At 47.6% G+C, this 24,911-nt stretch overlaps 2 protein-coding genes across 4 annotated transcripts in view; one reads left to right on the top strand and one right to left on the bottom strand.

Moving 5' to 3' along the window:
* Window positions 1–11,105, bottom strand: part of WDFY4 (WDFY family member 4) — a 241,499-nt gene extending 230,394 nt beyond the window's left edge. For both annotated transcript variants that reach the window (XM_048858078.2, XM_075130729.1), the window contains exons 1-2: window positions 11,051–11,105; window positions 5,642–5,821 (exon numbers count right to left, since the gene is read on the bottom strand). The gene's annotated coding sequence lies outside the window, so the exon portion shown is untranslated. The remainder of the gene's footprint in view (window positions 1–5,641; window positions 5,822–11,050) is intronic.
* Window positions 11,106–22,280: 11,175 nt separating this feature from the next.
* ARHGAP22 (Rho GTPase activating protein 22) overlaps window positions 22,281–24,911 on the top strand; it is a 238,422-nt gene continuing 235,791 nt past the window's right edge. Inside the window, exon 1 of one of the 2 annotated variants that reach the window (XM_048859114.2) lies at window positions 22,281–23,057. In XM_048859114.2, the coding sequence (XP_048715071.2) occupies window positions 23,024–23,057 (34 nt within the window). In that variant the 5' untranslated portion in view covers window positions 22,281–23,023. The remainder of the gene's footprint in view (window positions 23,058–24,911) is intronic. The other variant, XM_048859115.2, reaches the window with a different exon arrangement.

Below are 24,911 nucleotides of genomic sequence, written 5' to 3'. Positions count from 1 at the left end.
TTTCTACCTGCTGCTTTCTGAGCCCTCGTCACATTTCCAAGCTTTTCTCACCAACAATGAGGGCTAGAATTTTTATTTATTTATTTTTTTAATGAAAGTTGAGATTTTCATATATTCACATGGCTCTCAGAGCTGGGGCTTTAACTAAAAACACCAAATATCATGAGATTCGCAATAAAATCATGAAAATTGGCAATGCTGTAATCACTTTCAAGATAAAAAATAGAACTAACTGAAAACTGGAAAAATTTCCATGAGAAATTACAATATTTCAGCATTTGTTTTTATCCCAATTTGGGACAAAAAGTCAAAATATCAAAAAGTGTAATGTAACAAAGTTCTGAAAATTTGTGGTTCAGAAACATCAGAAGATTTCACTTCAATAGTTCCAAATACAGGAAACATTTTGACATTTCTGAATCAACATATTTTATTTCGGTTTGTGAACCAAACTGAAACACTTACTTTCAGGTTGGCTGGATATTAATCTGTTTCCCCCTGAGGTGCCCTGGTGCCTTATGGGAGTTGTAGTTCGAGTGGCTCCTGCCCCCATTCTTCTTTATGGGCTATGCTTCCCAACCAAACATCTCCCGTGATGCACCACATCAGTTCAACCAGAGAGAAGACCCACAGTGCACCCTGGGAGATGTAGTACAACCACGGAGCCCAAACTCTAAAGGAGAATATGGGACATGAGGCACATAGAAGATTAATGGTGAATTGACTCAAAATGAAATAGTCAACATCAATATGTTGGGGATGATATGAAATAGTTTATTTTGATTTTCCCAACAGAAAACATTTCTGCTGGAAAATTTCAATTTGTTCTCCTGAAACTGTACTTTCTGTTGAAAAAATATTTTGAGGGAAAATCCCCAGCCATCTCTACTAAACATACCTTAAATTCCCTCACCACAGCCAGATTAAACTGTTAAAGCTTCATGCTCATTTGCTCTCCAGCACGTATGCTGCTTGTTTACTATTGGCACTTTGCCCAGCTTGGGCACTGAGACCAGCCTGGTCAGTTTCAGTCCCTGGTTCTCACGCAGTAGCCCAGGGCTCCAGTGATGGGGATATTTTTGCCATTTCATGGCTGTTCAGTGGCCCATGTGGAACAAATCGGTGGTCATAGCACTAGTCAATACTCTTTGCTAGCAGTCACAGCAGGAAGGTAAGGGGGAAATGGACATGGAGACAGAACTATGAGGTTAGTTCTGCACCTTCAAGTCAGGGCTGTAGGTAGGGCACCAAAGGGGAAGCTTGCTCCATCACCGTGGATAATCAGGAGACGTCCGTCTCCAAAGGCTGTTGATCTGCCACTTGTCACCAGCATCCAGTTTTTAAAAAAAATAAGTAATTAATGAAGACAACACCATGCCATGGGCAGAATGTGTGCAACGACAGTACTGCAGAAGATAGACAGGAAGACCATGTGCCCCATGACTGAGCGGGCGAACCATTTGTCATGCTTCATTTTTGGCTCTGGTAAAACGACATTGCTTGGCCTCAGCCCACTTCTGAGCTGTGTATTGCCTCAGAAGAGTCTGGACTTTCCTAAGGGGGCTAATGAAAAGTGTGTTCAGAGCCAGTCGTTGTCAAAGAGGCAGCCCTTGCCCTTCGCAACAAGTCTGAAGGGCATCCCTTCTTCATAACAGTAGTCTCACCACCTTGGTGGTGGCACTGCAAAAGTAAAGCCAGTTATCACCACCAGGGAGAACACCGGATTTAGGTATTTTTCCGCCTCTATGGCTGGATCCAGCAAATGCTTATTCAGGTTAGTAACACAGTATAGTCCGATGGAACTCAGCAGGATTACTTGCATCAGTAAAGACCAGAGATGATCCAATGACAATAATAAGACTATCTATCTCTTATATGGCACTTTTCATCACTAGACATCAAAGCACTTTACAATGGAGGTCAGGGATCATTATCCCCATTTTCTAGATGGGGAAACTGAGGCACAGAGAGGTCAAGTGACATACCTAAGGTCCCCCAGCAGGCCAGTGGCAGATCCAGAAATATATAAAATTATTTGATAATTGACAAATTTATGAACTCTTTTTTTTAAAACTAAAACTAATTTTTTTTTGTATTAGCCAAGCTTAAATGAGGCCTATTCACATGAGTAAGGCACTGAAGTATTGGTCCCTTAGTGTGAAATCGTGCCCCCTACTGAAGTCGATGGGAGTTTTGTCAGGGACTTCAATGGGGCAAGGATTGCCCCCTGATAGTTATGATTCTGTCATTCTGAGTCTGTAAAGTTAAGTAAAGAGAGGAAAACACAGGAAAGTATTAGTGGCCCGTACCTAATCAGGGCTGAAAATACCCTAAATGGAGATCATTGTGCAACTCAAAAAGCCCAGGCTTGGTTACATTCCCTTTCACTTAGGACTCAGTTCACTCTTTCCCTCCCAGAAGTGAAATTTATATAGGGAAAACACAAACCACTGATGTCTAAATCTAGGTGTACATGTCATCTCTTCAAAACGGAGGCTATAGCCTATCCCATTACTCAAACCTCTAGTCTAGGGGGAAGATGCATTAAACTTCAAGCCAAGAGACACTGAGTTAGTCCAGTCCCAACTTTTCCGCTGACTGCTGTTGAACAAATATTTCTCTTCATAATGGTCCCTTCTTAATCATAACAGTCCCTTCTGGCCTTAAAATCTCTGAATCCCTTGAATTTTCTTTTCCTCTTAAAAGACAATTATTCTGTTGGGAAGATCTGCTACCATGAAGCTAGGATCTGAGACCACTAAACCAGCGGTTTTCACCCAGTGGTCCATGGACCCCTGGGTCCGCAGACTATTTCTCAGATTTCAAAAGGTTCCGCACCGTCATTCAAAATGTTTTAGGGGTCCGCAAATGAAAAAAGGTTGAAAGCCACTGGTCTAAACAGATTTAAGGGGCCCCTTGTGCTTGTGTTATAGCCCACCTTCAACACTGATGGTGATCGCTTCGGATCTAGCTATTAAGCACTGTTTTCTTTTTAGTTTTGACAAGTTATGAAACATTTTTACATAGCAAGAAGACATGGAACAAAAGTCTCTAAAATACAATAGTGGTTTTAAAAAGGGACATGAAAGTAAAAATATACAAAAGGCCCACTGCTGTCACTCAGAAAGTAGCAGCAAGTAAAAAAAGGGGAAGTGATACTTACTAGTACAATTTTATCTTTTGTTCTAAATGACATCTGTAAGAAATCACAGTGCAAGTGGCTGGGCCTTCTCTGACTGAAAAGGGGCAAATGGAAAATGGGGTCTGGCGGTGAGAAACAATCAAAGAGCCTCACTAGTTGAAATAGTGTAGCTCTTCTTTTGTGGTTCACTTTATGGAGAATAAGTTGTTCCTACACAGCACCAATCCCCCAACCAGACCACATTTTGGTCCACTGTTCTATTCTGTCTACCAACTACTAGACTGCTCAGAGCTCGAGAGATTCAACCAAACGATCTTGTGAAATGAGAAAATAGTCAGTTAGAGACAAGTCCCAAAGCAAGATGCTGGATCAAAACATCTGGGAAGTTTGGCTCCAAACTCTGCAGCCAGGGTTGCTCTCCATAAGCAGTTCTCTGCTACAACTGTACAATAAACTCCAATGTTCTGGAGAGCACCAAAAACAGCTAGGTCACTGAATCAAAGCTGGAAGCATTCTTGGGTCCCCTACTCCATTCCTCTCCAGCCAGGCAAGGACCACTGTTCTCCAGTGAATACTCAGAGACTAGTTTTAAATGCCCCAAATGATGAGGCTTCAACCAGCTCCATCCAGAGATTATTCTACTGCCTGGCAGATCTCACTGATTGAAAGTGTCTCCTGATATTCAGTATACATTTTCCTTTACTTAATTTCATCCCAAACACTATAGGTCTATTCACTCTTAACTCCCTCAATTAATACATAAATTAACAGATTCCAAAGCCAGAAGGGACTGTTGTGATCATCTAGTCTTGTATAACACAGCCCAAATAATTCCTAGAACAGATCTTGTAGAAAAACATGCAATCTTGATTTAAAAATTGTCACTGATGAAGAATCCACCACGACTTCTCTCCCTCCTGGTTGTTTGCGCCCTTCCATGCTTGTAGATAGCATCCTATTCCCTCATAATAGTCAGTTGGTCAGATGCTACATATTTACTTTCCTTTATCATTCCATTTAGTCAATCTCTTCTGTCTCCTAATCATAGAATCATAGAATATAAGGGTTGGAAGGGACCCCAGAAGGTCATCTAGTCCAACCCCCTGCTCGAAGCAGGACCAATTCCCAGTTAAATCATCTTTGCTCCTCCTCCCAGAATTCCCTCTGATCTGATCCGTTATTTACAACTTTCAACCATGCATCTAGTGTTTGAACTGGGAATAACATTTCACAAGGAAAATCTAAAAACATATAGATTTACAGTGTGAACCCAGACTATATGCTATACAAAAACTAAGAACTTAGTTAACGTTGCTAAGTGCAACTCCCCTTCCACGTTTTGTCTTGTCTCTTTAGATTGTAAACTCTTTGAGGCATGCCCTCTCTCTTCTGTGTTTGTACAGCACCTAGCACAGTAGGGCCCTCTCTTTGTTGGGGCCCTTAAGTATTCACTAAACAAAAAATAAGAGAAGATGGACTATTAAACATACTGACAAATGTAGAGAGGGTTGTACATTGTCTGAAGGACAGGTGTCTTTTCATAGGATACGGTCCTTGGTTTCTGCAGCAATATGATTAATGTTACAACATGTCCAGTTCAGACACAGCATGAGCAGGCGTGACTCCGTTAAAGCCAATAGATTTACATCAAGATTGAATTTGGCTCAACATGTTCTTCTTATTAGACCACATTTCAGTTGTGCGGGTGGTTTGCTGCCTGTATTTCAAAGCAGGTCTTTCTATACGGCATTTTGGCAAATCATTAATTCTTTCTCAGGTTCTTAAGGGCTTCTCTGTTTGCTTTGCTTTGGACAGCATTTCCGTGCACAACAAAAACTTTGTTATGGAATGTTAAGGTTTGGCCTGCTTTCGTTCATTCCCCTGGGGCGGGGTGGGGCGGGAAAGAGAGAGCTTGCAATCACCTTGTCAGGTCAGATTCTACATTGATTAATATACCCTGCACACCTGTTAGAGTCAGTCGGAGTAGCATAGGGGATAATGCAGTGAGGAATTGCACTTGTAAGGTGCAGTCCAGCCGTCAGTGAAATATTGTTCCCTGATGCTAAGTAGAACATTGTAAGCTGCTAGTTACCCACAGGCAGCCTAACGATAAAAACTAATCTCCGAGAAAGACCCTCAAGAAGAGTAGAATGGAAGCCAGCTCAACATAAATCACACAAAAACAGAAGTATATGAGAGTTGGAGGCAATTACAGCAAATCAAATAACTCTGTTAACAACAGCAGCTGATACATTCTGCACCTATAATCCCTTTGCTGTCCCTAGAACAGAGAACACAGACTCACGTGTGTATCCCTGCTGTTCCACTCTCTCCCGACAGCCCAACACCATGCTGAACTTTCACAAAAGCCTCTCCCATTTAAAAGTGACTCTGCCAAAACAAAGTGTTTGGTCAATACGACAGACGCCACCTGCTTTGCTAGAGCAGTGAACCCGTCACTTCCAATTTCAAAGCAAATCTGAAAAGCAGGTGACATACCTGGGCATGCAGGTTCAGCGACTTCCAAAGCTAGCAGTTGCTATATCCAGGAAAACCGGCTTTTCTTCTTTTGTCTGTGACACAGTTGTCCTGCCAGGCATCCTAAAGCATTCAACAGCTCCCACTCTACTCTTTAAACTTTCCACTGTGAATCACTTGGTTAGCTGCTGTGCTTATTTCCTGGGGAAAGCAGAAGTGGAGAAGCACAAAATGAACCACAAGCTACTGGAGCCAAGAGGCACTCAAACCAGCTCATATGACTCAGAGCAGCTCAGCTGGTGTATAGAGCTGCCAGGGAGCTGGGCTTCTTTCTGGCCCCATACATAAGAGAGTTTCCTTGCTCCAATATTAACAAATAAATGGTGTTTTCTTGACGGTTTGCTGAATTGCTAGGGCAAGGTGCTGGCTTGATAGCCCCGGAGACTGAAGCCCTCTCTCTCCATCCACAGGACATGGGCAAGAAGCAGCAGGAGCTTCCCTCACCAGAGTGCCTCTGATCTGGAGAGGTCACCTCTAAATGCTGTTGAGTCTTTGGCCTCCCCACTGAGCTTGCTAACAAGGGGGTTGCTCGGTGGCTTTATGAAGCTGACAACATAAACTGCATTGATGACACAACTGGACTTGGTGACCCACCTAGGAATAAAAAAAACAAAGGGGTTTTGCCTCCCCCCCCACTCCCTTTCATTATAACAACAGGCCTGGATGGATTTTTCTTTAGTTTTAAAGCTTGCCATTTATTTTATGTATTTATTTTTTAACATTAGAAATTCAGGTATTTTCTAGTCTGTTCTACCCGGCAGATTTTGTGGTCAACTAGAGAACTAGGATTATGGCATCAGAGATATCAAGCAAGTGAAACCTGATTAATTGAGGAGGGAAAGGGATTTTATGCAGGGTGTTTAGATCCTTTTGTTTTTTGTTAACACTTATTTAACTCAAATGCCTGAAAAATAACTGGGAGGAAAGATGTCCTTGTTAAAACTCCTCCCTCTTCCAGCAAAGCCAGGGCAAAGTAGATGTAACACTCCTGATGTTTCCAAAGCAACACGCCCTCATGGTACTGTACGGAAAGGACTTGGTGTCTGGGGCACAGCTGATTTAACAGGAGAGAGCCTAGGATTTTCCTCTTCTCCTCAGCCACTGGCAGCTCCATTTCCACACAGCAGTATGCCTGGTGCACAGCATGTTCTCCTCACTGCATGTGTGAGTGCAGTTACCAAGGGGGAAGGCAGTGATGGAGCCAGCAGCAACACATTGTAGGCCAAGTTCCTCCCTTGTGTAAGGCCAGTGCAGGTTAGTCCAGGGATTAATCCAGCCCTGTAGCTCTAAAGCAAGCAGTACTGCACCAATGGAGCCTGAGAGAAAACAGATTCCATGTCAGGCCCCACAGACAGATATAGGCCTTGGGCAAATCAGGGTTTGGAAGGGGCAAGCTCCACAAACTAGGCTGCATTAGGCTGTTGGCTAATTCCTTCTAAACTCCAGTCAGCACAAAGCCAGACAGGTAAAGTACAAGTCAGAGGGGATGACGCTCAGGCAGAGAGAAAGAGTTTGCACGGCCCAGGAGAGAATTTCACAAAACATGCCTCTTGCCTCGCTCTGAGACAAGCCCGAATGTTACCATTTGCGCTTATATTTCCCCTTTTCAGTCAACTTAAACCAGAGCCGAAAATGGTCTGTTGCTGTTGGCTGCAGCCATGTGATCAGGGACCTGTTCTTCTCAGGCTGTTTTCTCCTATCCCAGAGGGAAGCCCTCGCCTGGTGTTGCCATGACCTCCGGGAGCAACAGGGCCTGGCGAAGAGGTCTGTGCTTTGGGGAGCTGGAAGAAAATCTCCCTGAAAGCCAGAGTGTAGAAGCCACCCCATTTTTCTCTTCATTTTGCATAGAGGCCACAGCACCCCTGGGCCTCTCACATCATCCCCACATCACTGCAGCAGAATAGCTGTGATCAAGGAGTAAAAATTGCACAAGGGAGGAAGGATAAGTTTGCAGCTCAGACATGGGCCTGACCTTGGGGTTCAGCTCCTAGCTGTGGCCCAGAGCCCCCGACCCTAAGTATGTCATCTGTCATCCCTTTGCCTCCGTTCCCACATCTGTAAAATGGGGGTCATAATCCTCTTTCTCTCACCTGCATCTGTTTAGACTGAGAGCAGGACGATCTCACACAGTGTGTTTGTGCAGTGCCTAGCCCTCGTCTCCACTGGGACATCTACGGCAATAATCCCCATTGCTTTAGCAAGGTCAATGCCTAACTCCATCAGGGTGTATAGGAAGTCGGCATGTAACGGAAGTGGTCAGCTTTGTGAACCGGAGAGAAGAGGACCCAGCCCTGAGTGCCTTCCCCAGGCAGAATCCCCAGTTATGTCCATGGGTGCCGGACCTCAATAGGGAGCGCAAGATTGGGTCCCGAGAGCCGGACATGATTCAGAGTCAGATTTCGGTGCCATTTAGTCTTATGGATAAGCTGTGGAACAATGAGGTTGATACTGACCCAAAGACACCTGCAGAGGCAAGGACAGGACCAAGGAGTCCTGGCCTCCATCCAGTCCAGTCCCCTGCTCTGTTAGAGCCCACACCCCCATCACAGCACCGTGCGACATAAATTGCTGGCTGTACCCAACATTCCGTTGACATCAGAATGGGACAAGGACCCGACCAGCACAGAAGCAGCTGGTGGGCTCTATAGCCATCTCCTGAGTCCCTAGCGTCTTGGTGGGTGAACAGCAGAACAGATCAAGTCGTTGCCAGTCTGGCCTGCACCTCACAGGAAAGGGATACTGACAGAGGCCACATTAGCCAAGGAGCACCAGACTCATTTGCATTAAGGGAAGGCCTCTCCCAGAACTGACCAGAAGGCCACTCAAGATCAACTGAAGAGCATTCCTGGGACAAAAACCTTGATCCCTGCACGGCCAGGCATCCTCAGGCTGGCTTACCCTCAGAAGACTTTTGGGGGCCTGCTCAGCACATTTCAAAAAGCAGGCCCTGTGTGGTTATATGAAGCCAGCAAAGAAAGCTAACGGCTGATCTGCCTGAAATAAGCAATCGGTTATACAGAGACTGCATCCTACTTCCAACTGGATGGGCAAAGCCAGGCATGAGGCAGCATGATGCTGAGAATTGGAGAGAACCCCTGCCCCTTTATATTCTAACCAACCCTGGTCTCTTCTCCCTGCCTTGCAATCACTTAGCCATCCTTACAAGCTAGCTGCCATTTCCTTTCCCCCAGCTTGATGCTCTCAATGGCTGCATGTTTCCTCTGAAAGGACACTTACAGTGAATTTAAAAACAGGTGTCCCAGAAGGACACTACCCTGCAGAGCTAGCCACTCCACCCCTGGCCATCAAAGCAAACATGGCCATGGCAACTTCTAGTGCAGCTGCCAGGACTGCCCAGGTGGAACGCCTTCATCTGCCTAACCAACAGTTCCACAACGTTTGCTTCTGCACTGGGGCGGAACGTCACTAGAGAACAGCCCTGCCCGTGAGAAAGAAATTGAGTTTTAGGCACCATCGAGAGGGCCCAAGAGTAGACTTCGTTAGAATGCTCCACTCAAAATTCTCTTTTGGCCCAAATCCTCAAAAGCGGTTAGGCTCCTAACCTGCAGGACTTTGAGAAGCCAGGCCTCTTTTCTAAAACAAACTTTTCTTTAAAATAAAACAACTTTTCAACAGAAACAAAATTTAAATATTTGAGTTTGGTTTCCTTCCTTTTTTAACTCCACCCTCCCCCCCCCACACACACACACCCTTTTCCCCCCCCAGTGGCATCGTAGGGTGCAGGGAAGGGAGAGAAGGGAACAGCCCTAAATAATCAGTTTTTGCTTTTCTGTCAGAAAACTCTGAACATTCAAACTTGTCAAAGCATACTTGCCATTTTCCAGCCAGCTTGCCCCTGGGCATGACTGGTTTGTCAAGGATTTTATAAAAAAAAAGAAAAGGAGTACTTGTGGCACCTTAGAGACTAACCAATTTATTTGAGCATAAGCTTTCGTGAGCTACAGCGCTGTACTTATGCTCAAATAAATTGGTTAGTCTCTAAGGTGCCACAAGTACTCCTTTTCTTTTTGCGAATACAGACTAACACGGCTGTTACTCTGAAACCAAGGATTTTATAGTTGCCACTCAGTGAGAGAAAGGGGTTTTGCTGACGTGATGCAAAGATCTAAAGGCTGAGGGGTGCTCTGCTCTGGGAGTTGGGTTCCAGAACCCTCCCTAAGGTTTACACGCAGGTCTGGCATGGGAGGTTATTTCCTGTTAGCACAGGTTGAGCTGTTCTCTTGGTCGCTCACAAAATGAAAGAAATTCTTTCCCACAACCTGTTGGTGTTTCATTAATTGAACAACAATTTTGGCTGCACTTCTCACACAGCTCATAGTTTTGTAGGCATTTACACTGAGAAAAAGAGAGATTTTCCCTGAACTGTCTCAAGGCAAAGTTGTACTAGAGGGCTAATACTGCAGTGCCCCCTGGTCCAAAGGCGACTAAAGTACATAATACAGCCGACTGGTTCAAACATCTACAGTAACTCCTCACTTAACATTGTAGGTGTGTTCCTGAAAAATGCTACTTTAAGCAAAATGACGTTAAGCAAATCCAATTTCCCCATAAGAATTAATGTAAATTGCCCCTTTAAGTATGCTGACCCCACTCTAAGTACGCTGCCTTTTTAAGTAGATCAGCAAGTTGCGCCAGCAAGCTCCCTCCATCCTGAGCCCTATCCTGTTCCCCCTCCATTCCCCCAGCTTTGAGGAGATGGGGTAAAGGAGTGGGGGGTAGGAGCAGGGGAAGGGGGACACCCTGACATTAGCACCCCTCTCCCCCCCCCTTCCCCCTTGCACAGCAAGCAGGAGGCTCCTGGGAGCAGCTCTAAGGCAGAGGGCAGGAGCAGCACAGGGCAGTGCAGGGGGGGACAGCTGAACTGCAGGGCAATTGATAGCCTGCTGGGCAGCTGCCACACAGGGAACTTAGGGGAGCAGGGAGCTGATGGGGGGCTGCCGGTCCACCCTGGTTCCAAGCCCCCACCAGCTAGCTCCAACGGGCTGCTCTTCCTGCAAGCAGTGGACAAAGCAGGCAGCTGCCAAACAATGTTGTGCAACGCTCCCTTATAACTTTAAACAAGCATGTTCTCTAATTGATCAGCAATGCAACACATTAACCAGGACCAGGATAAGTGAGGAGTTACTGTATCACAAAATCCTCTGTGAGATCACAGCGTGGACTTGTTCAATTGCCCTTATTTGGTGACAGGTGCAGCTGGGTTAAAGATTCACAATACCTGAGACCCCGCAGAGGAATTAATGAGTGACTCCGATATTGAGGGTTCAGACATTGGCTTGAACTCAAGAAAACCCCCCGACATTTCATCAAAACCATCAATCCCCCACACCACCTGGAAATCAGTCTCACCTGAAACCACTAGCTTGTGAGCTTCAGCCATTCCTTTTCAAATGCTGTCTAACCTCCCTGCCCCAGGCACACTGGTAGGATTTGCGGGGGAGGGGCAGGCAGCCCAGCAGCATTGCCAACTCTTGCAATTTTATCTCACAACACTTGGTGTTTTCCTTAAAGTCCCAGCTCCTGGAGTTACAGAATTAGATGAGAATCTCAGTTTGCACTGAAGTAAATGAATAAGTTTTTAGCCATTCTGGCTGCAGAGAGAAGCTTGACAAGGTAACCCCAGTGTGCCATGAGGGCTCAGACACCAGAAGACAAAGAAACTCAACGTTTATTATTATTTTTCAATCTCCTGATTTTGGGGGCCTGACTTGTGATTTATGAACACATGGGGTTGGGAGGACTGGGCTGCCAGCAGCCACCCCTTTTCAAGAGCACTTTGAACAGGAGGGTCATTGCGTTTGCTAGGGTTTCCAGAGAGCTCAGCTCCCAGTTAGATGCTAATCAGAGGCTAGATTTTCAAAAGTGCCCAGTGCCCCCCAGCTCCAAGTATGGCACTGAGGGGCAGATTTCCAAACAGCTCAACACCCCTCCCCATAAGGCTGGATTCATTTGCAATCTGACCCTAATTGTGGCTCAAGAACCATTTAAATTCTGGCCTGGGTTGTTACATTCTGGCCAGCCAGCTTTTCGCTCCATTTATCTTGAGCAATCCTGACACCTAGTGGCCAGACAGGTAAACTATGTATCACCTGAAGGATACACAGTCCTGGCTGAAGCCCCTTCCATTGAGTAGCCTTTCCTCCCTGGTGCTGGGAAGCTCCAGGACTGGGGGATGGCTAGAGCATTAATAACTGCCACTATAGCCCAAGTGGCCAAATTGTCTCCATTATAATCCCCTGCCTTTAATCACTCCTGACTTTTCAGTATCCTCCACCACCTGTATTAATGAAGCCCCAGCTCTGCCAGACTCCCTGCATGACTGGGGCAGGACACCCCAGCTCAGTTTCCCATAGGGGCAGAACTTTCAGCAGCAGCCAGCACAGAGCATGAGTGGCCGGCCAAGCAAAGGGCATTGACCAGCAAGCACAGAGCTCAGCGAGCCACCACAACGGGAAGCCCTCGCTGCAGTGAGGGAGACAGTTGCTATCTTGGTCCCCCTCCTGGAATTAGTGGCAGCTACACCAACACCTGAGCAATGGACAGTGACCCCCATTGCAGCGTTTCCCTCCATGCTGAGCAAAAAGTAGAACTGGAGATGCTGCCACTTCCTTCATCAGACCCTCCAGCCACCCTCCTGACCTGATGCCAGTGCAGTTGCCTGCCTTCACCCCTCAGTGTTCCCAAGGAGCTATACACTCCTCAGCAGCTCCTGTCCTGAGCTGGGCTCAGCACACACGGGTAAATGCACCCTGAGCAATCCCTGCATGCTGTGCTGGGTGCCATTTTATCTGGGTGCCACCAGGTGGCGCCAGGACAGAAATCCTGACAAGGTCTGCCTTGCTCTGAATGGGTTAGCCCTTGCATAGTTACTGGGGTGCAGTTCATTGTTACATCATAAATCAGCCCCCTGTACCTAAGATCATGAGCTATTTCTGAAATCATGATTCTTAAGCCAAATACATTGGGAGCTCTGTTTATTTGCCTTCAGAATCATGTTTTCAAGCTTTTCTCTGCAACCACGAGGGCTAGAAACGTACTTTTTAAAGGAAAGTTGGGATGCTCAGTCAATCAATTATTTTAAGGAAAACACCACCCTCAAGAGCTAGCAGGAGCTGAAAAGCTTATTCTATCCTTGAGACTCTGGGCAGAATCATTTCTTGAGTCAGGGTTGCTGCCAGCCAACTGCAGTGATAAGATGCAAACATGTATTTAAGCATTACACTGGGTACAATCTGTGCAAATGGCAAGCACTGTTCTTACCCTAGAGACACATTCGCTCTTTTTTTTAAACAGGTCCTTTTAAGTTTAATTATTCAAGGGCTCTGTTTTTATTTTTAGACTAATAGGTCTGGGCTAGTAACTTCAGATCCAGATTATTGAAACATCTTCATAGTACAGAGGGATTTGGAGCCTGAGGTTTGGCTAATGATAAAGACTGAAGTTTGGACCCAGAACTAAACTTTCCTGAAGCTCTGGTCTGGTCCAAAAAACAGCCAGTTGTGGCTCTTTTCATAAAGCTTAAAGTCCAGACAATATCACCCAGTTACCCCTGGGTTAAGCCCAATCACTGGTGTTTAACAAAAGCATCTTTCAGGACACTATACAGGCTTGATTGGAAGACACCAAACAATGGAGAATCCACTGCTTCCTTTGGCACTTTCTTCCAATAGTCTCCCTTACTGTTAAAAATGTGTATATTAGTTTTTGATATATCCTCCTACTTACTGTGGGACTGAGTGTTGTAAACAAACAGCAACCAATACAAATGAGACATGACTGCAACATGGCTGTTCCATAAGCCACATGACTGAGAGCCCAGCACTCATCACCAGCTGGATGGAAAGCTCTGGTGAGCCTTAGAAAAAAATCTCCCTGCCGGAGGGAGGAAGGGTAGACCCCCGTAGGAGAGAGAGGTGAGCATGATTCATGTTTAAGTGAACTCCTCCTTGCAATGGATCTGTGATAAGCAACCATGGGAGCACCCCCAGAAGTATGGTGGGGAGCTAGGAGCAAGACTGCCCCAACCCACCACAATTCCTTTTAATTAACCTTAAGGAATGGAGTTGTTTGTTGTTTTGAAAACATGTTTCACAATGCCGCACTGAAGCTGTTGATCACCGGAATTCCAAGACTGTTTGTCCTATGGCTGATCAGAATTTTTCCAGACAAAGAGTGTATTCATAAAAAAGGCCTCTCCCCCAAAATGAAATTTTTGTCCAAAAAATTGACATTATCCCCTCAAAATGGTGAAGATACCTCATGACATAGTGAATAATGGTTTGGCTCAAACTTTCAATGACAGGTTAACCAACTTTTGTGCTTACTCAGCGCCTAGCCTGCTCTTATTGAGCGCTTTTCAGCAGTAGCTCTCAAAGCATTTTACAAAGGAGGTCAGTATCTTTATCCCCATTATACAGATAGGGAAACTGAGGCACAGGGAGGGCCAATGATTTGCAGCAGGGCAGTGGCCAGGCCAGGAACAGAACCAAGGTCTCCTGAGTCCCAGTCCAGTGCTGTAGGGATTTTGTTAAAGGAAAAATCTCAGTAATTTCACTGCTAAAAATGTTGATGAATCTTTTTTAAATGAACAAAAAATGGAACATTTTGAAATGAAACCAGCTTTGCAATTGTTGGCTCAATTTGTTCACCAGCCAGCTCTCATTTCCCACCCCCAGGTTCACTCTGAATCAGATCTGCCCAAATGACTGTATGTTTCCTTGAGACAGCAGGATAGTAGCTGCTCCAGAGATCGCCAGCCCCGGCCCACGCTCTCTGAATTGTGCAGATGCTTTGGCTATTGCTGCTAGAAGAAAACAAATTCCATTCCAGGGATGCTGCTTTTCAGTTTTAAACCACACACTTCTGTGGCTGCTCTCTAAAACGAGGACCCCATTTCATCCAGGCGCCTGGCTGACACATCCAGGATAACTGACTGTCCAGATTAATGCTAGAACTGCTGCTTTCTGTGGTGGTTGATCCCTGAGACACTGCAAAGGCGGACTAAGGAATACATTGCTGACATTATTCTCATCAAGTTGGCAGGGCAGCGAATGAATTAAAGTCACTGATCTAAGTTTTCATGTTTCAGACTCTCCATCAACGTGATTTCTGCTAGATGAGCTGCTCCCGCAGCCTGAGCTGGACTGAACTGTCTCACCTGATCATAGAATCATAGAATATCAGGGTTGGAAGGGACCTCAGGAGGTCATCTAGTCCAACCCCCTGCTCAAATTTTCCTCTCCAATTTTTGCCCCAGATGCCTAAATGGTCCCCTCAAGGATTGAATTCACAACCCTGGGTTTAGCAGGCCAATGCTCAAACCACTGAGCTATCCCTCCCCCCTACTGAGCTATCCGAAATTACTCACGTCCTCCTTGAAATCAGAGCGGCCCACTCGGGTTAACACAATGACGCCTGTCTAGATGAGGAGTAATAGCAACTGCAGCAGGTCTGTCACACCCAGAGACTACCAAGCTTTGAAAAAAGGCAAGACTCTGTCCCCAATTCTCATGGGCAATCACTTAAATTCTCCCTCATCCTCCCAGAATCTGGACTGATGAAATCCTACGGTATCTTCCACTCATGTAGCCCAGACCCTCCTCAACCTAGGTATGGTCACTGCTTTGAATGGCTCCTCTACAAACCAGTGCTGCTTACCCAAGCATGAGCTTCTACAAAGCGCTTTGTAGCTTACAGTTTATCACAAGGCATCGGTTACACTACAGATTGGTCACAGGGTTATCCCTGGACTAGAGCTTATTTGTACAGTGTACATTTTGCAAAGAGAGCCTTGTGCTGAGGAACACTCTGGAGACAAATGACCTCTTAGTTATCTCCAAAACAGGTCTAGAGCAACCGTGTAGCCTTCTTCAGCCTGCAACAGCAGCTGGTGTGACCCAGGGGACAATGGGGTGGGGGGGGGGAAACACTCACCACAGTCCATCTGTTCCTTGGTCCCTCTGCTGAGGCGACCAACAAAGAGGACTGATTAGAGTCGGTTGTGAAGTGGCTTGAACCCAGCCAGCCCATTTCATGCAGACCGCCACGCTGCACTCTCACAAAGGCGATGGCTCCTCCAGGAAATAAGCCAATGACTACCTCACCCTAAACCACAAATCATGCCACGCTTGACCAAGAGGCCTTCACACAGAAGCAGCTTTTGGTTGTTAGTTACCTGATCTGAACATGACTCTTTGACCTGGAGACGCAAATCCCAGAAACCCATTACAAGTCCCTCGAGCCGTTCATACCACAATGTTGGTCCAGCCTTCTCCAGCAAGAAAAGCCCCACAGTTCCCACAGGCATGGTTACGCCAGCCCTGTAGCTTCCATTGTGAAAGATGGTGCTGTTGCCACTGCTCTGCTGGCTACCTCCAAAGGTCTTGCTGCTTCTTTGGACCTTGAACCCCAGCCCAGGAAGGACTAACCCCCTCACTTATAGTCTGTTCAGGCCCTTCAAGCTCTCTCAGTCTTATAGGAATTATCCGACCCCTTCCCAGCTGGGTCTGATAGTCAAATGGGGCCTGGCCCCCTGGCTCCTAGAGGGAGAGACTAACCGGTTACAATCAAGAACAGCAGGTTCTGCTACAAAAATCAGATGAGCATTTCACCCCCCCCAGAGTGAGCAGATCCTGGGCTTTGGCCCAGCTCCATCTCTGTTGCTGAGTAAGACTATATAAATCACCTATTTACAACATGTCCTTGGCTAGCATGTGGAAGCAGAAGCTGAGGAGGAGGAAGACATCCTTTGCAGTTATTGGCTAGCAGCAGCATTCTGCGTGTGCAGCCTGGGGAAGGATAGCTCCACTCAGCCCTCGAAACAGGAATTGAGCAGCAACGCTGGCCCACATGCTCTCCCTTCCAAAGTGCCCGAGATGTTCTGTAGCCTAGAACCACCAGAACTGGTGCCAGCTGCTGACTCGTGTTTGGCGAGTGTTACAGCTGCAGGATCCTGTAGCAATCAACACCCTCTGCATTGCTATAGCATCCCCTGTCCCAGGCTTGCAAAGCACTTTACCCAGGTGGACGGGGTACAGGGGAAAGGGCTGGCTAGTGAGCATACCAAGTCAGTGGCCTCAGGTCTAGAGCACTTGTCTCCCAACTTTACTCCTGGGCTCTAACCACTAGTCCACACAACCTTCCTTGGTTATGTTTGTTCTGCCAAGAGCTACGACTAGCTGCTATGAATGGTACACTACAGAAGTGTCAAAGGCCATGACTTTCCTCTGCCGTAAATCGGTAGTTAATAGACATGTAGGTTCAAATCCTCAAAGGTATATAGGCACCTAACAGCCATTGAAATCAATACCTTTGAATATCTAGGCCTTTATTTTAACATTTGTAGGGGAGGCAGAGGGGAGAGCATCCTCTCTAGTTGTTGTGTAGTTCAGGGAAGTTTATACACAGCTTTCCATCAGGAGTGGCGGAAGGTCCCTAAAAGTGGGGGGGCGCCTGAACCGTGGCCTCACCACCCCAGCGCTGCCCCTTGCCCCCAAGGCCCTGCCCCCACACCACCCCTTCCCCACAAGGCCCCTCCCCTCCACCCTCCACTTGCCCTTACAGCTAGTAAAAAGTGAGGGGGCCAGGGCCCCATGGCTCCCCCTGTTCCGGCACCCCTGCTTTCCATCTCTCAGCCCTTTAGATGAATGTGCCAGTGTCCTACAGTAACAGCAACTGTGCAGGATTTGAACAGTCACTGTCGTACTTTCTCTTAGTGGGAGCAATGATTGCGGTGTATTGAGGACTGGGCTAGAATTGCAAGCTAGCACTTTGAGAGTAGAAAGGGAGAGGTCCAAGTCCTGCTTGCAAGCTAGAGCAGCAGTTCTCAACCTTTTGGGGCTTAGGACCCATTTGTAAATCTTGATGGGCTGTCGCGACCCAGTGAGTAGCTTTAGTGCAAAACAATCTGTCTTACTAAATAGGTCTTACCCACAACATAATGTACACATTAGCGTAACTGTAAGGCGGTCACGGCTGTCCCTCCGTCCATCTGGGTGGGAGGCTGTACCCCCTCGCTATAAGTCCTCTGGAAGAGCACAATTCAGGGAGGAATTAGCAAGCAAGGCAGCAAGCAGTTAGGTGGCCCTGGCCAGTATTCAGGACAGAGCAAATAAGGAATCTATTAGCCCAGGACCTCGAACAGGGCAGGCAGCAAAGTCCCAAAGTGCTGGCCTGTACTTGGGACAATGCAGTAACCAGTCTATTTGCCCAGGCTCTCAAACAGGGCTGGGCAGCAAAGTCAGGACACTCGGACTTGTACTCAGGACCAAGCAATAACAAGTCTTAAAGCCCAGGCCCTCACACAGGGTGGGGCAAAAACAGTGAGGGGTCCTGGGTCTGACAGACTGCCAACAAACGCAGGCTTCTATTTCACTAGGTGGAGCACTGGAATGGGTTACCTAGGGAGGTGGTGAACTCTCCATCCTTAGAGATTTTTAAGGCCCGGCTTAACAAAGCCCTGGCTGGGATGATTTAGTTGGTGTTGATCCTGCTTTGAGCAGGGGATTGGACTAGATGACCTCCTGAGGTCTCTTCCAATCCTGATATTCTATGATTCTTGGCCTGTGGTGGGGAGGCTGCTCCCCCCACCCCCCGTGGTGAGATGGCAGGAGTAGGGGGACACAGTCCCATTGACTCCGCTACGTCCCATTCCAGGACTCTAACAGTGGCTGGGTCAGTGGGGAAATCCAGCTGCAACACGCTGGCCGGCTGTCAGTCAGCAACACAGCTGAACGATATTCAGCTCCCCAAGGCTACCTCCTACACTCCCATTCAAGGGGGTTACCTGGATCCGTCGTCGTCTGTCTTGCTGGAGTAAACGGCTAATGGCAGCCCCAGCAACTCCTCGAGGTCTCCGGTGACCGGCAGCTCTGGCAGTTCCTCCAGATCTCGGGCGCTGCAACAGTTGCTGCCGGGTCCAAGCTCCAGCAGCGGGTGAGAGACTCCTTCTCCTCCAGCAGCTCCTCTGTAACTGAGCTGGAGGGCTGTCCTTTATACTTCTGGTTCCTGTCCTGCCCCTCTGCTTCCGGCAGGGCGGGTGTAGGTGTCCCAGCTCCGTCCACCAGGCGGAGGAGGAGAGCCTTGTGGCTGTCCCTCCGTCCAGGAGGGAGGCCATGTCCCTCACTACAGTAATAAGTACTAAATAAGCACACTGCGTGTACCGTAGTGACCGCTCCTGGCCTGCGGCACTGTCCAAGTGGGGCGCCTCTGTCCGGGCATTGCCACCACCAGGGTCACAGCGCTGCTCAGGGTTAGCCCCTGACAGGGGAACCAGCCAGACTAAGTTTGTGTGAGTGCCACTGCAACCTGACGCATGGAGTTGCAGTGCTACTTACACAAAATTGGCCCGACCATGCCCCCCATCATCCAGACAGAGGGGCATCTGGGCCAGACGTGAGTGGCGCTGTGACCCCATGCACCAGGTCACAGCACCCGGAGCAGGGAGATAAGCCCAGCCAGTATTGCGGAAACAGAACTGCCATTGTGGGGTGAATTGCGGGATGGGATCTGCAACCCCATGCCTTCCACAGAACGCTTTGATACATGCAGGTGACCTAATTTTGGGGTGTGACCCACTGGTTGAGAAACCTGTGGTGAGACGGCTCTGTAGGGAAGCCTGCGATCACAGTCAGTCAACAGCCAGTGGGTTGAGCTTTGTCTTGCTGTTTCAGGGAGCAGCCTGCTTTGTCTCTCTCTGTTTTCTGGTGTTATCATTCTGAAGTCTCTGAAATAAAGCAGTGTTATTTTGCAACCCTCCAGCAAGAGTATTTATGTGTTTATCTAATTTCTCTGTATGTATGCTGCACTTCCCAACAGCTGATGCAGGTGCTGGTACTGGCAGTTGAAGCTGTTATAACGGTGTCTTTACACTCCCCTTGCTGAAGTAGCTGCTGATTTAAAAAGTCATTGCATCCAGGCCATAGCAAAGAACACCTGGGTTGGACCCCAGATCACTGTTACTACTTTCCTTCCCTTAAATTGTGCACATTCCAGCCTACAGCTGGTCTCTTCTACACTCTAGTGTGCACTCAGTGGTATGATCACTTTGGACATCTTTGGAGGCCCAGCCAAATAAAAAATGCTGCCAAGAGAGCAGGCTAAACATTCCCTAGAAGGACCTTTCTTAGCAACTGATTCCTTCTAACTCTCCTCATTGCAGGACTCCCTCTTTATAGGACCTTTTTTCCCAGCTTGCCTTTCTGCAGTTAGCCCTTTAAACTGGGCGGAGCAAAGCAGCTGTAACCTTAAAGAGGCCATTTTTTAGCTAGTAGTTGTTGGCTGACTGCATCCCTCTTTCTCTTCCAGCTGGCAACGGCCTGTTCCAGCCCTCACCTGTGTTTCCCTTTCTAGCAGAAGAGGAGAAGGTCGTGTTCTCACATTAAGTGGCCTGGAGGTGTTACGATCCCTGAGTTTCTCGTGAGGTTAGAGGTTCATTTAACATGATTCCTTGTTGTGTTTTATTTCCCGCGCCTCTGTACCTCCTGCTTTCGGGCAGAAGCTGATGGGCTTAAAAGCCACCAGAAAGGCAGTTCTCGCACTGTTCAGCCTGACTGGAAGCAATGCTGAGAAAGGAACAGACTTTTAGGAGATTTCCAGTGCTGTGGACCTCGTTGCTGCATGAGTCAGGAGTAAGGGCAGCAAAGCCAAGCTTGCCTGAACTGTGATCCTTCTGAAGCCTTCCCATCCCTCATAGCCCACCTATGGGCAGAGCCTTGCTAAGAGGATTGGTCAATGAAAACACAAGTTTTGGTACTTTATACAGAGCCCAGTGCTGACTCATACTTGTACAGGCAAAATTTGCAGGGAGACCAAATGGGTGGGGGTTGCACCAAATTGCGCATTTGGCCTATCCACAAAACTTCCAGTCCCATTGGGTTAAATTCTGTCCTCAGTTACACCTGTGTAAATCCAGGATAGCTCCCTTGCACTCAATACTGCAGATTTACACCGGGCCTCCAGCTCCTAGCCCTAAGTGCTTGCAAGTGGCATGATCCAGCACAGTTCCAGAGAGATGCAGAGCACTGCCAGCTCTCACTGCAGCCAGGGAGTTGAAGGGATGCTCAGCACCACTCAAGAGGCAAAGGGTCTCCTGTAGGATTGGGCCCAAGCTGAGTAAATCTGTGCACCCGGGGCCAGATTCACAAAGATACTTGGGCACTGCTCTGCTGCACTCAGCATTGCAACACCTCACTCCTAGGTAGGGTGACCAAATAGCAAGTGTGAAAAATCAGGACAGGGGGTGGGGGTAATTGGCGCCTATATAAGAAAAAGCCCCAAATATTGGAACTGTCCCTATAAAATCTGGACCTCTGGTCCCCCTACTACTAGGGGAATTCTGAGTGTCATATTAGGTCCCAGACTCCCCACACAATGTGTGGGGAGAGTTAGCGCTGAAGAAAGGAATTCTTAAGAGCCAGCAAGCTGAATGGGGAGTTGTGCCTAAATCCCATTGACCTGGGCCTGGAGCGCCTGGCCAACACTCCCGTGACAGGCACTTCTTTCTGGTGGGGATTCTCAGCCACGAACCCTTTCCTGGAATTAGGCACCTCGGCTAGCTCAGCCCTTGCCAGTGATAAACCCGGGAACAAGACCCTGCAGTAGACAACAGCCCAGTGAGTAGGGCTCTCCCCTGGGATATAGGAGACTCAGGTTCACATCCTGGCTCTGTCTGATTTGGAGCAGGGACTGGAATCCTGGTCTGTCACATCCCAGGGGAGTGCCCCAAGCGCAGGACCATGGGGTATCCTGGGTGGGGTCTCTCTAGGTCCCTTGTTGAAGCTGTTCCACTTTGTAGAAATAATTAAATCTCCAGCCCAGCAGGTAGGGTGCCCACCTGGCATGTGGCAGACCCGGGTTCAAGTCTTTGCTCCAAAGCAGGGATTCAAGCCTGGGTCTCTCACATCCCAGATGAGTGCCCGGGCCATGCCCCTGTCTTTTTGGACAGGTTCTTTGTTGCCCTGTTGTCTCTCCATGGCCCATGGCCGGCCCTCCTTCTGCGGTGTCTAGCAGGTATCCGGTCCAAGGTGCGCCCAGAGCACAGCCTGGGCTCTGCTGCGGCTCCCCCACGTAGCCTTGGGGCAGCCGGGTTTTGGCTTGTGCTGGGGCTCTGATAAGCTCATTAGCTGTGGGGAGATGCCAAGATGGCACGCGCAGCATTCAGCATCCAAGGTATTACTGTCGCCCAGAGAAAGAGGATGCTTCATGCAGTGCTTTTAGCACATAAATTTACTCTTCATAAGTGCTACTTAGCAGTGCAGAGCACTGCAGGCAGGGTGTGCCCCTTGCCAGCAAAATAGCTACATCCCTTTCCCTGTGGCAGAGGGACCTTCTACACCAGGGACCTGCAGGGAGAGGGAAAGGGGGAGGCAGGACTATGCTAACAGCAGCAGCGTGCAGGATGCATCTCAGTTAGCAGGACAGATTAGATTCCCCTCCAGTTAACGGTTTTTCCCTGTTACATCATCTCTTTGTCCTTCCCCTGTAATTGCTGATTCCCGGCTTTTCCCTTTTCAGCAGGAGGGGAGGCAGCTTTAAAAAATGACCGCGTGCCCCTGTGCTAAGAGGGAATGATGACATTCCACAGCGCCCAACCTGCAAACCTACGCATGCCGGAAGAGGGATTTTTTTCTTCCCCGCAATAATTGCCTTGCCTTCAGCGATGCCGGTGTGTCTCTCGCTCTGAAATACAAACCCAGCTCTGATTCAGCCTGTGTGCTCTCTGAATGCATTACTCAGTAAGCAACCCAGCATGCCACTTCCCTGTGGACCAGTGCACTTATTATTTCTCCTAATGTGCAACCTTATCAGAGCTGCGAGCTATACACTGCCGTGGTCTTTGTGCCCTTTTCTCTCTGGCTCGAGCAGGTTCAACTCTTGATCTGATTCTTGTCAAATCGAAGCTTCTGTTCAGCGCAGCCAGAGAAAAATACTGCAAGGGACTCTGCTTGGACTCCCTATTAGGGACGTATTAATAACACTGATGCATGTCCAATTAGGAGAAGGAGCCAGGTCCAGCCTTGTGTCTCTGGCTCTAGTGATTTATCGACAGTAATTACTGAGGCACTTAATGGCTAGTTTGGATGGGAATTAATTCTGGGCTGGATAAATAATGCATTAAGGTTTATTTAGCCAAATGCAAGGCTTCGCTCCCGAGCCAGTACTGGGAGTGCAGGGAAGTAGATCTTCAGTGCAGAGCAGGCTGGGGAGAGGCTGCTACCGGCAGGACAGGCTGTGCCGTGATGAGCTGCAACAGGGTGAGGAGGCTGGGAAGGAGGATGACAGCATGCTGAAGGCTGCGAGGAAGGTGACGCTGGAACCAGGAATATGTTGAGTCCCAAGATAAGGCAGGCCAGGAGAGGTGAGTACAGGATCTCTTCTATATCTTGGGATTTGCTCCCTGAAAAATACACCCAGGTGTGTGGGGATGGGTGGGAGGTGGGGGAGGAGGGGGGTTGTTCCAAATCAGCACAAGAAGGAAACTTTTTATTACTCTCCATGGTGACACATCAACTGACTCTTTGAATTTTGCCCTGTAAGATGGCTCATATTCTGAATGCTGTTGCACTTTAATTACTGTAGCATCCTCAATAACATGCATCATTTTTTCAAGATACTCTGCAAAGCGAGGCTGAAGCTAGACAAATTCAAACTGGAAATAAGGTGTACATTTTTAACAGTGAGAGTAATTAATCCTTGGAACAATTTACCAAGGGTGACGGTGGACTCTCCATCACTGGCAATTTCAAAATCAAGATTGGATGTTTTTCTAAAAGCTCTGCTCTAAGAATTATTGTGGGGAAGTTCTCTGGCCTGTGTTATACAGGAGGTCAGACTAGATGATCACAAATGGTCCCTTCTGGCCTTTGGAATCCATGAATCTGTGAAAGCAGTGTCAGCTGAGTTGCTGCGGTGTTGCTGAGTGTGCCATCGCACAATTACGCTCCATTGCCAAATTAAACTACATTAAACTAGCAGAGTGAGTTAGTTATTCTTGCAACCGCACTTAGTCAAATGAGTTATTTCTTTTCTGCCTGCGACTTACGAGCAGGGGAGTTGGTCTTTTGATCAGTAGCGTTGTGTGCCGTTTCAGCTCGGAATTAGAGCTGCATCACTTGTACATCACTTCTAATCTGTCCGGAGTCTAAGAAAGGGTATGTGTAGTTAGGTGTGCATATTTCATTACACTGTGTTTCTCTGGAACCGTTCTAGTGCAGAACATGCCGTGGAATCTTTACACTTAATACGATCAGATGGACAGTTGTGGTACGGTAGCCTCGCCCAAAGCATCCTGAAGAAGTAGTTGTTAGCAAGTATCTTAGCACCTTATCCCTCCAGCTCAGCAGGCAGAAATGGGAAAGTCACTCAGTGATTGCTGCTGAAGAAGACAAAGGAGGGGAAACCTGTCCTGTTTCTGAAACAGCTCAGAGTGCAGAAGCTTAGATTTGCAAACTTCACAAGTATGGCGCACAGGCAGCACCATGTTACAGAACTGCTGTCCTCTGGCCATGGCTTGTGTCTACCCTCCCTCCCTTAAGATGGATATCTTCTAGCAGAGGGGGTGCATTGTGTCATCTCGTGCTGCAGTAGCAGCTCTGAGCTTGACATCACATTTGCAGACTGTGCTGAGCATCCTCGCCATTCACAGCCTCGTGGCAATCTCAGAGGCATCAGAAATAGAGACTAGATCAGTATCATTTAGACTTGAATCAGTGTGCAGTCGGGAAGTGTGGAAGAAAACCTAAGGTTTAGAAGCTATGTCTACACTTCAAACGCTACAGTGGCACATCTGTACCGCTTCAGTGTAAACACTCACTACAGCGATGGGCTGCAGGGGGAGGTTATCCCTTTGCTATAGTTAATCCACCTCCCCAAGAGGCGTTAGCTAGGTCGATGGAAGACTTCTTCCATCGATCTAGCACTGTCTACACTGGGGGATAGGTTTGCATAGCTACATCTCGCAGGGGTGTGGACATAAGTTTTCAGGGTAGACCAGCCCAGAGCTTTCTTCAAGCACACCAGCTTCTTTACAAAGAAGGGATAACATTGTAATGGTTTAATAGTTACCTGCAGTAATTCAGAGAGGAGCGCTTCTAGGTGAATGTTACTGTGGTTCATACAGTAAAATACATGTAGCACAATACAGTATACATACATCCTTAAACACCCAAAGTCCACTGAATAACACAGAGTTCCTTAAAATAAAGAGCCTGTC

The sequence above is a fragment of the Caretta caretta genome, chromosome 7, assembly GCF_965140235.1.
Source record: "Caretta caretta isolate rCarCar2 chromosome 7, rCarCar1.hap1, whole genome shotgun sequence".
NCBI lineage: Eukaryota > Metazoa > Chordata > Testudines > Cheloniidae > Caretta > Caretta caretta.
Note: the sequence above shows the minus strand (reverse complement) of the source record. Positions and strands in the feature narration are given on the sequence as shown.